Raw genomic sequence first — 12,137 nt, forward strand, 5'->3', positions numbered from 1 at the left:
GCCGCGACGTTTTATTGGCCGTCGTGCGCATCTGCGTGCGCGTGGAGGAGGCGCGAGTCCTCTGGCGGCCACGTTTGCGTATGTGTTAATATTTGTGCGACGGAGCAGATGGCGTTCAGACCTTCAGCGTGCCATTGATGAAGCTCCTTATGTCTTTTCGCTGGCTCGGCGCAGTGTAAACACTGCAGCAGGATGCGCAAGAGTGGCGGATTTCGTTGGTTCATTAGCCCCCCCCCAGCCCACCAGCCCACCCCCTCCCTTAACATCAAATTGTAAATAACGCCCGCATGTTGCGCTCATTCTTGGCATCCCGCCGGGGGGGTCCCGTCAAATCTGAAGGATGGAGCGACGCGGATACAAAAAAAAAAAAATATTAAATTGAAAACAAAATAAAAACACCCAAATATGGACAAATATTAGGAGAAAAAGTATCAAAATATCCATATGCAAGAAAATTATTACACCAAAAAAAATACCAAAAAGTCACTAATAAAGGGCAATTCCAAAAAAAAATGTCCCTGAACAAAAATATTACACAAAAAAATTTAAACCTAATCAATGAAACTCATGGAAAATAGTACATAAAATACTGAAAAGTCACTAATAGAGGGTAAAGTAATATTAAGCAAAAAATATGTTATTCAACAAAAAATGTACTTGAACAAAAATATTACATAAAAAATGCAAACCTATTCAATGAAATAAATAGAAAATTGTACAAAAAATACTAAAAAGTTACTAATAAAGGGGAAAATAATATTAAACAAAAAATGTAAGCTATTCAACAAAAATATCCTCAAACAAAAATATTAGACAAAAAAAACAAACCTAATCAATGAAACTAATAGAAAATACTACATAAAAATACTAAAAAGTTACCAATAGAGGGGAAAATAATATTAAGCAAAAAATATGAACTATTCAACAAAAAAATGTCCTTGAACAAAAATATTCGATAAAAAATGCAACCCGAATCAATGAAACTAATAGAAAATAGTACAAAAAATACTAAAAAGTTACTAATAGAGGGGAAAATAATATTACGCAAAAAATATAAGCTATTCCACAAAAAAATGTCCTTGAACAAAAATATTTGACCAAAAAATGCAAACCTAATCAATGAAACTAATAAAAAATAGTACAAAAAAAATACTAAAAAGTCACTAATCGAGGGCAAAGTAATTTTAAGTAAAAAAAAAGTAAACTATTCAACAAAAAAATGTCCTTGTACAAAATATTAGACAAAAAATGCAATCCTAATCAATCAAACCAATAGAAAATAGTACAAAAAGAATGATTTCAAAAAGTCAGATGGGAAAAACTCATTTAAGAGACATTTAAAAAACATTAATACGATGTAATATTGGACAAAAACAAAATAACTGCAAACAAAACAAAACATCACACCACGTTGACTGTCTCTGAACGTCTGCTAGCTTAACGCGAGCACCAAATGCAAATGCTAGCGTTGACTGTTATAACCCTCGAAGCATCGCATATTTGAACACAAAAGGTGCAGCAGCACATGGAGGCCGAGCATAATGTCTTTATTCTCTGCGAAAAGAAAAACTAATCTTCCCGCAATTGACGAAGCAGGTATTACCGTCTTGTTTGTGTATGTACGCATGCGTGGATATATTATTCTGCCCCCTGGTGGCCAAGGCATGCACAGAATAAGGCCGCCACAATCAACAGAGGTTGAAACAAAATGGCACTGCGACTGTTCGATTTGAAACTAACACCAAGCGATCCAGCCAGCAATGCCGCAGCAACGGCCTCGTCAGGTGGACTCGTTTAGGGCGTGATGGATGGCACCTATTGCAAAACCTTTGCGCCGTTTTTACGTCGCCCGGCAAGCGAGGGCGAATCGAATGTGGCGGCGGCGCGTCCGTGCATCTTCTTGGACAGGCGGCCGGAGTTTGACGCGACTCGTTCTGCATGCGGCTCCATCTGCCCGCTCCGCATCTGAAAGAGCCGAGCCGAGCCGAGCCTCGGCTGGCATACTGATCCGTCCCCCGCCGTCGCCCTGCGAAAACTCAATCTGGCCGCCTGTCCCGCAGCGCAAACTAAACAACCCCCCCCCCTCCTCCGTCGCCCTCTCCGTTCCCGTCACGACAAGACACCCCCCCCCCCGCCATCCGTATTCCTTCGTGCTCCGACGGGCAGCCGACACGCTCAAAACGTCGCCTTGAAATGCGAGGGTGCCTGAAATGGATGCTTCATCCATCCGTCCATTTTCTCTGCCGCTTATCCTCACCAGGGTCGCGGGGAGCGCCGAAGCCTATCCCAGCCGTCAACGGGCATGAGGCGGGGGTACACCCCTGAACCGGTCGCCAGCCAACCGCAGGGCACATCGAGACAAACAATCACACCTAGGGGCAATTTAATGTTGCGTGTTTTGGGGGATGTGGGAGGAAACCGGAATTGCCCACCCTGAGAAAACCCACTCAGGGACGGGGGAGAACGTGCAAACTTCCACGCAGGCGGGCCGGGATTCGAACCCCTGGTCCTGGCCAACAGTGCCATCCAATAATGAGATTTTCATTTTTATTTTTTATTTTTTTTTACCTCAATCGACTTGGCATTGTGCCGCTCCTTCTGATGTGCGCACACCTCGGCCACCCGGGGGCAGTATAATACAGCTTTTCGGATAAACACGGCTCCTCGGTAAGCCGTAGTTATGTTTTGCGACGCTCTGAATTTTCCGATATTTTGACAAAAAGTAAACCACCAAAACGGGGTGTTAATGTGACCCCCCCCCCAAAAAAAAAAAAAAATACAAAAAACACAACCAGAACACGGTCGTCCATGTTGGCGTTTCAAGGCTTTGAAGTTTATGAAAGAAATGCCACGAGGCTTTGTTGCTTATAACAGATGAATAAAGGATAAAAGACATAACTGTCCCGATAAATAATAAAAAAAAAAAAAAATCGGAGCAATAAGTCGGCAAAGACCGCCGGACAAGGATTCGGAAATGAACTGCGGTCGCGTGAAGAAGCTCGCCGACGACGCCGGTATGTGATGGCGACCGTTTCTCGTCATTTATTGATTGATTTTTCGGCTTCGACTTCGCCACTTGCCGTACATATTTCCTAAGCGCGAATACATCAAGTGCGCCCAACTCGGTTGGAGTGGCAATACCGAATTGAATACTCGTGACGTTTCATATTTGACGGGGAGGTGTCGGGAGTATTTTTCTCGTACCGGTATCTGGAGTACTAATTTTGCAATGTCACAACAATAATGTTGCGTGAATAATATGACCGTTCTGAAAATTATTTCATGAACTCATGAAGATTACACAAGAATAAAATCATAGTTGTGTGCCACCAATTATAATAATCTATAATTATAATATATTATTAATTACTATATAATATTATTATTTTATAATTAATATAATGTACTAATAATAAATAATAATCTAATATTTTTGTTCAAGAACATTTTTGTGTTGAGTAGTTTATATTTTTTAGGTTATTATTTTCCCCTCTATTAGTGACTTTGTAGTATTTTACGTACCATTTTCTATTCGTTTCAATGATTAGGTTTGCATTTTTTGTCTAATGTTTTTGTTCAAGAACATTTTTTTTGTTGAGTAGTTTATATTTTTTAGGTTATTATTTTCCCCTCTATTAGTGACTTTGTAGTACTTTTTTGTACTATTTTGCATTAGTTTCATTGATTGGGTTACATTTTTTCATCTAATATTTTTGTTCAAGACCATTTTTTTGTTGAATAGTTTACATTTTTTGCTTACTATTATTGTCTCCTCTATTTGTAGCTTTTTAGTATTTTTTGTACTATTTTCTATTGGTTTCATTGATTAGGTTTGCCTTTTTTTGTCTTAATAAATTTGTTCAAGGTTATTTTTTGTTGAATACTTTATTTTTTTGCTTAATATTATTTTCCCCTCTATTAGTGACTTTGTAGTATTTTACGTACCATTTTCTATTCGTTTCAATGATTAGGTTTGCATTTTTTGTCTAATGTTTTTGTTCAAGAACATTTTTTTTGTTGAGTAGTTTATATTTTTTAGGTTATTATTTTCCCCTCTATTAGTGACTTTGTAGTACTTTTTTGTACTATTTTGCATTAGTTTCATTGATTGGGTTACATTTTTTCATCTAATATTTTTGTTCAAGACCATTTTTTTGTTGAATAGTTTACATTTTTTGCTTACTATTATTGTCTCCTCTATTTGTAGCTTTTTAGTATTTTTTGTACTATTTTCTATTGGTTTCATTGATTAGGTTTGCCTTTTTTTGTCTTAATAAATTTGTTCAAGGTTATTTTTTGTTGAATACTTTATTTTTTTGCTTAATATTATTTTCCCCTCTATTCGTAACTTTTCTAATATTTTTTTGTTGAATAGCATTTGTTTTGATCATATATACATTAATATTAAAGTGTATTCTGGGGCATGAATGGGTGCTGTAAACTAGTGCGCCAAATTTCTGGCGACGCGTGCCGTTTTTATGGCCGCTAATTTGATTTATTATTTTTTTTCCTAAGGAGGTGCCGGAGGCCGCCCTCCACATTTTATCGGAGGAAAAAAATCGGGAGTGTCAAAGTATTGCGATTGGCGGCTTTTTATTAATATTATTCTTTTACAAGTCGGTGTTGTGTCGATTGTGAGGCGGGGCTAAAGCGGCTATTCACATTTTTAATTTTTTTTTTTTTTTAATAGTAGCTGCTTCCATCTTAGTTAAGCAATATCGGTCATTTTGTGACCTCATTCTTGGCGCACCCCCCCCCCTCATCCCCCCAGAAAACGCTTCATCGCGGCGGCGGCCTCGTTCGTGGCCCGAGTGATGCAACGCGTGCGAAACCTGAGCAACGACGACGCGCTCGACGAGCCGGCGGGCCGTCGGATGTTCTTTCTTTGAGCAAGAGAACATTGGGTAAACACGGGCGAGGGCGCAAAAGCGTGGTTGGTGCGCCCGCGCCAAACGGCTGACGTAAGCCCACGGACATCTTCTGGTTCCGCCAACCTTTTGTGTAAATAGTTCATTTTCTCTTTCGGATACATTTCTAAGATTGCCATTTACAAAAAACATTTTTTTTTAGTTAAGCACCCCCAAAAGTCGACACACCCTAGAAAAAAGTAACTTTTTGTGGAATTGTTGCGTTTACTTGCAAACCAACTTTAAAAGCCATTCATGGGCAGGGTGGAAATGTTTTTGCCTTATTAAAATAAAAGTCTCCTAACAGGCCACAATCAAGGAAATAACCCTTTTTGAAATTATTTTTATTAAACGCGTAAAACAAAAAGGCAAAAAAAGTTGTAGCCTCTCGCGGGCAGCGTCCCAAAACTGGGACGGGTATATTATCAGTGTTGGATGGATGGATGGAAGGATGGATGGAAGGATGGAATAATCCTCGTTTGTTGTTGTGTTTATCGTTTTACAGCAAACCTCAAATGAGAGTGGCAATAAAACATTTTTTTTTCGTTTTTTTTTTTTATGAAGTTGCGATATTACTGCCATTAGTTTAGAGTGCCGGGATAGTATTCGACAGCACATTGCACGCGTGCGTTTAACGACCGGCCGTCAGACCGCGAGACTTTTTTTTTTTTTTTTTTTTTCTTTGCGGCGTTCATCAATAATTCGGAGGAGCCGCTTCCGTAATGGCGGCTTTCCGCCGTCGGGTCGATTCCCCGAGCCGCGGCACTTCGGAGAAGTCGTAAAGCTACCCTGGCCCGAGCGTAAGCGTTTTCCATTAAAGGTTTCCCTCCCGCACGTCGATAGCCGAGCGTACGGGGGTGGGGTGGGTTGTCCGACGGCCGCGGAGCTGCCGGCTCCGACCCGGAGATTGCCCGGCCGGACGTGATAAATGGACGACGGGCTCGCGTTAGGCTCGCTCGTTGAGACTTAACACGCGGACGACGCCGCCGTGCCAGTTTTGTTTTTCAAGGTTGGTTAAGGTGCGCTCGTGAATTATGCATCGCGGCGCACTGGCGGCGGCCGCCGGGCTGTCAGTAATATTCATAATCGCCAGCTGAAGACATATTTCAACAGACAGCCATAAAAAAAAAAAAAACTTGGGATACAACTAAAGAGGGTAAAATAATATTAACCAAAAAAAAAAATGCATTGAAAATATTCAACAAAAAATGGTCTTGAACAAAAATATTAGACGAAAAAATGTAAACCCAATCAATGAAACTAATGCAAAATAGTTCAAAAAAATACTAGAAAGTCACTAATAGAGGGGAAAATAATAACCCAAAAAATATAAACTATTCAACAAAAAATGTCCTTGAACAAAAATATTGGACAAAAAATGCAAACCTAATCAATGAAATTAATGAAAATTAGTACAAAAAATACTAAAACGTCACTAATAGAGGGGAAAATGATATTAACCATAAACATATAAATTATTCAACAACAAAAAATGTCCTCGAACAAAAATATTGGACAAAAAAATGCAAACCTAATCAATGAAATTAATGAAAATTAGTACAAAAAATACTTAAAAGTCACTAATAGAGGGGAAAATGATATTAACCATAAACATATAAACTATTCAACAACAAAAAATGTCCTCGAACAAAAATATTGGACAAAAAATGCAAACCTAATCAATGAAATTAATGAAAATTAGTACAAAAAATACTTAAAAGTCACTAATAGAGGGGAAAATAATATTAACCCAAAAAATATAAACTATTCAACAACAAAAAATGTCCTTGAACAAAAATATGAGACAAAAAATGCAAACCTAATCAATGAAACTAATAGAAAATAGTACATAAAAATACTAAAAAGTTACCAATAGAGGGGAAAATAATATTAAGCAAAAAATATAAACTATTCAACAAAAAATGTCCTTGAACAAAAATATGAGACAAAAAAATGCAAAACTAATCGATGAAACTAATAGAAAACAGTACAAAAAGAATGGATTAGAAAAGTCAGATGAAAAAAACTCATTTAAGAAACATTTAAAAAACAAAAAATTAATATCATGCAATATTGGACAAAAACAAAATAATACAAAAATGTTTAAAAAACAAGACATCACAGCACATTGACTGTCTGCTAGCTTAATGCGAACACAAAATGCAAATGCTAGCGTTGACTGTTATAACCCTCGAAGCAACGGATTTTTGAACACAAAGGGTGCCGCAACACATGGAGGCAGAGCATATTTTCTTTCTTATGTATCGCGGCGCACTGGCGGCGGCCGCGCTGTCAGGAATATTCATAATCGCCACCTGAAGACATATTTCAACAGACGGTCATAAAAAAAAAAAAAAGAACTCGGGATGTAACTAAAGTCCAGAAATGTGTTGATGGACTGAATCCGCGATAAGTGGCAGCCGGGCCGCGAGTGGACTTTCCAAATGTTCTGTTGTGAATCATCGCCGTCCGCGTTTCCCGTCGCCCGCGGCAATTTGAGCAAAACGCGTCTTTCCGACGTCGAGCCGATCAATTTAGTCGCGGGAGTGTGCGTGAAGACGCGTCGCGCTTGCCAAAAGGGCTTTTTAGCGCCTCCGTTTTGCTTCGAAATCACACAAAACCGATTTGTCATTTATTAAGCCGGCCTGTCGCTCGGCTTTTTCATTCCTCTTTTAAGATGTCAAATGTTTTTGCCGCGCGGACAAAAAGCGAGGAACCCTTTCAACAAAATGTTTTTTTTTTTTTTTTTAAATATGTACCCGCTTTGTTCATACCAGATTTTCTTTCATCTTCATAGAAAATAATACACAATTGTATTTCGATACATTTGACGTAGTATATTCTACTTTATGAATGTGTCATTTTTTTCTGGGACTCCTTTTTGTTGTTTTTTTTTACAATTTGTTGCTGTTTTTTCACATACCTCTTATTATTTTTGATTTTTTTTTTTATTGATGTAATTTTTGTATATGTTCTATTATTTGCATGCAACTCTTATTCATTATTAATATATATTATGTTATATTTATTATATATTATATATATTAATATATTTTTGTAATTGGCCTTTTTTTAGATCATTTTTTTGTTTTTAATGTATTATGTTGTTACTGCTTTATTACACTTTTTTCATTTCATTTTTATTTTTGGGTGTCTTGACTGTAAATTTTCGTAGTTTGTTTTTGGATTTTTCATTTTTGTATTTTACTTCTCCCATTCGACTAATTTTTTGTTTTCTTTAGTATATTTTAATATTTATATGTTTTCATTTTTTTTTTATTTTGATTTTTTTTTTATTTTACCTCTTATTCACTGTTTATTTTTCCGACTTTTCTATCGATTTTTTTTTTTTTTTTTTTTTTTTAAACCAGCTTTCATCCCAAAAAGTCGTCGACGCCAACACGGCGGCGTCGCTGTCACAAACGCGCGCTTTTGTTTACGTGTGCGCTGTCGCTTTAAGCTCCACCTCAACGACGTCCTTCGGTCTTCCCGGCAGGTCGCCCCGGGAAGCGCTCCACCATGCCCGACTCACCTGCGGACGTCAAGACACAGTCCAGGTTGACCCCGCCGGCCATGGCGCCCCCGCCCAGCACGCAAGGAGCCCCCCGCAACAGCTCCTACACGCCCACCACCCGTGAGTGCCCCCCCCACCCCCACCCCACCCACCGCTTTTCCCCATCGATTCATTGATCATCAGATTTCTTTTTTTTTTTTTTTTAATTGCATTCTGAAACTCGTGTGAGGCGCTGGCATCATTGGGCGTGGTTGTCAGCGAATCAGAGGCTAGAGTTAGCTAGCTTGTTTAGCCACTGGTACCAAAATAACATCATACTTTATTACGTTTTGGCTCCCCAAGCTTGGCGTACCAACCAAAAACCACACTTTAGCGACTTAAAAAAGAAAAAATGCGTATGTTTGGTAGCGCTGTCTCTTGTGGAAAGGCACCAAAAGGCCACCGTAGCTAGCATCTCCACTTTTTGACACCATTTTGTCCGGGTACCAACCATAGTGGGAATGTACCAAAACCCCGCGGCCAGACATAATTTGGTTCACATTGTTCCGCATTCATATATTTAAAAAAGATCTTGCTGTGCTACTTTTTGCCACGCCGCCATTTTTGTTCGGGTGGTCAGGTACCTAAGGGGCGGAGCTTGAGACGGTGCCGTTCCGTGTTACAAGCTAACCCTGCCCAAACGTTCCAGAAGAGCACTAGCAAAAATGTGTACGTTTGGTAGCGCTGTCTCTTGTGGAAAGGCACCAAAAGGCCACCGTAGCTAGCATCTCCACTTTTTGACACCATTTTGTCCGGGTACCAACCATAGTCGGAATGTACCAAAAACCCCGTGGCAAGACGTAATTTGGTTCACATTGTTCCGCGCTTATATATTAAAACATGATCTTACTGTACTACTTTTTGGTCGCCCCGATGGTCAGGTACCCAAGGGGCGGAGCCTGACACAATGCCGTTCCGCCTGTTTCAAGCTAACCCCGCCCAAAACGTCCCCGAAGACGTTTACTTCCGCTTCGCCAGTAGCGACCTGTCGCAGTCCAACATGGCGGAAGGCGACGGCTTGTTAGCGATGCCACACCGGCGGGGGGGGGGGTCGTCGCCACTTCATCTCGTGTGCACATTTGAACGCACGTACACACAAATCCACACGCAGTTTTTATCACAATATATGATTTTTTTTTTTTTTTTTTATCAAGCGTTAGCATGGTTCAATATGTTAAACTTCCTCCGCAGTGACCAACGGTAGCAGCAGCCACTCGCCGACGGCCCTGAACGGCGCGCCGTCGCCGCCCAACGGCTACGGCAACGGGCCGGGCTCGTCGTCGTCGTCGCTGGCCAATCAGCAGCTCCCGCCGGCGTGCGGCGCCCGGCAGCTGAGCAAGCTCAAGCGCTTCCTCACCACGCTGCAGCAGTTCGGCAACGACATCTCGCCCGAGATCGGAGAACGCGTCCGCACGCTCGTCCTCGGACTGGTGGTGAGCGCCCGCTGCCGTCTTTGCCCGATATTTACATATTTCGGGTCATCTTAAAACATTCGATTCGGGAAACTGCAAAAAAATGAGAATTTAAGGAGGCGCTCAATACTTTACAGGCCGTTACAGCTTCTGATGTCAGCAAACAATTTCGAATAAAGCAGCCTCTCAATTCGGTTATCGTGCCGGTTTCATTATTGTGATATTGATATCATATCATACCTCTAAAATTGAAAATGCAAAGATGACGTCAAGATGTAGAAAAACAAAAGGGCAGGAGGCGCTGTCACGATTGCATTTTAATGATCCTCCGCGAGCGCGGCCATGTTTTGTCTCGGCGGCGTTCCTCCAAGTCCTCCCGCCCGCCTCGCCACCGCCGCCTCCGCGGCGGCGCTAATGAGGCGGTTTGGTGGCACCGGGGGAGGGGGGGGGCGCAATCTGGGCCAGCAGATGCAGCAAAATTCCGTCCTGGGAAATGGCGGCGAGAAACGAGGAGGAGGGAGAAGGGGGGGGGGGGCGTCTCCGTGTTTTGTTTTCATTTTTTTTTTTTTTCATATTTCCGCCTCGGCTCACTCGCGCTGTCAATCATCTTTTTGTCTGTCGGCGGCGCCGGGGGAGTCGGAGCGGATGATGGCCGAGCTTCGAAATCCCTTCTTTCGTTCTTCCTTTGACAAGTGGAGCGAATAATAGTTTTATTGTTAGCAATGCTAGCATTAGCATATGGGCGTCCAGTAAATCCCTCGAAGCCCGAATCCCGTTTTTGAGGGCCACGTTGAAAAATTAACCTTGCCTCACACGAACCCTAACCCTAAAAACTCCGTTTGAAATCTTAAATACACGTGGAAACCATACTTTAAAACCAAAACCTTGATTCAAAGCAGACTTTGGAACACTAGTCCGAGTTTAAAACCCTACTAGGAAATCATAACCCTTGAAACCCTAATCCTTTTTTGACACTTTACACCAGGCAGAAACCCAAACCAAAGTTTTTACACCCTAAACCAGGGGTGCTCAATGCGTCGATCGCGAGAGGCTTGGATTCTTGAGACGTAGATCTTTGGGTAAAAAAAAGTCTGGGCACCCCTGCCCTAAAAACCATGGCTTAGAAACCGAATTTTAAACCCCCAGGCTTGAGAAGTAGATCTTGGGGTAAAAAAAAAGTCTGGGCACCCCTCCCCTAAAAACCATGGCTTGAAAACCAAATTTTAATCCCAAAACCAGGCTTGAGAAGTAGATCTTGGGGTAAAAAAAAGTCTGGGCACCCCTCCCCTAAAAACCATGGCTTGAAAACCAAATTTTAATCCCAAAACCAGCCTTGGGAAGTAGATCTTGGGGTAAAAAAAAAAAAAGTCTGGGCACCCCTGCCCTAAAAACCATGGCTTAGAAACCAAATTTTAAACCCTAGACCAGGCTTGAGAAGTAGATCTTGGGGTAAAAAAAAAAAAAGTCTGGGCACCCCTGCCCTAAAAACCATGGCTTAGAAACCAAATTTTAAACCCTAGACCAGGCTTGAGAAGTAGATCTTGGGGTTAAAAAAAAAAAAAAGTCTGGGCACCCCTGCCCAAAACCATGGCTTGGAAACCAGTTCTTTAATCCTAGACCAGGCTCAAAACAACACTTTAACCCCCTAACACTTGCGCAAATAGATTAATCCAAGCAAGATTAGCGGAGGTAAACATGTCAAAAAAATAAACAAAAGTGTCTGATGAAGACGTTTTGCCCGTTTTATCGCCGTTTGGTTTGTTTTTGTCCGAGAAAGGAAGATCGGCGTTCCTCGTACATCTGCTTCCCGTTAGAACAACGCGCGCACTCTCTCCGGGAGAGTCCGATTATGGCTTAATGTCTTCCACATGGACTTCTTTGTTCCGCGTGCGCAGAATTCGACGCTCACCATCGAGGAGTTCCACTGCAAACTGCACGAGGCCACCAACTTCCCCCTGCGACCTTTCGTCATCCCCTTCCTCAAGGTAACGCCCACTTCCACTTCCTCCCGGTTGCCGCGGCGATTTGACATCTATATCCGTCAATGGCAGCGAGCGAGTCTTCACGTACGACGGGCGGTTTGTTTGTGTGTGGTTTGACCCGCAGATGCTAACAAATCCACTCAAACGTAAGAATTGTCGTTGACACGTTACATAAAGTGTTGTGACTTGCTAATAATTTCATCACAAAAATAACACAAGGTAACAAATGTTTAACACCCAAGTAATGACATTTGTGCAATGTATCACAATCGATTTATGAAGT

At 41.3% G+C, this 12,137-nt stretch overlaps 1 protein-coding gene across 5 annotated transcripts in view; it reads left to right on the forward strand.

The window, feature by feature from the left end:
• runx1t1 (RUNX1 partner transcriptional co-repressor 1) overlaps positions 1-12,137 on the forward strand; it is a 36,608-nt gene that overhangs the window by 12,837 nt on the left and 11,634 nt on the right. For 4 of the 5 annotated variants that reach the window (XM_061821470.1, XM_061821445.1, XM_061821462.1 and 1 more), the window contains exons 2-4: positions 8,404-8,541; positions 9,652-9,893; positions 11,768-11,857. In XM_061821470.1, the coding sequence (XP_061677454.1) occupies positions 8,404-8,541; positions 9,652-9,893; positions 11,768-11,857 (470 nt within the window). Of the gene's footprint in view, positions 1-2,954; positions 3,015-8,403; positions 8,542-9,651; positions 9,894-11,767; positions 11,858-12,137 lie in introns of those variants that run through there. The other variant, XM_061821453.1, reaches the window with a different exon arrangement.

Source organism: Syngnathoides biaculeatus, chromosome 1 (assembly GCF_019802595.1).
Source record: "Syngnathoides biaculeatus isolate LvHL_M chromosome 1, ASM1980259v1, whole genome shotgun sequence".
Classification (NCBI taxonomy): Eukaryota; Metazoa; Chordata; class Actinopteri; order Syngnathiformes; family Syngnathidae; genus Syngnathoides; species Syngnathoides biaculeatus.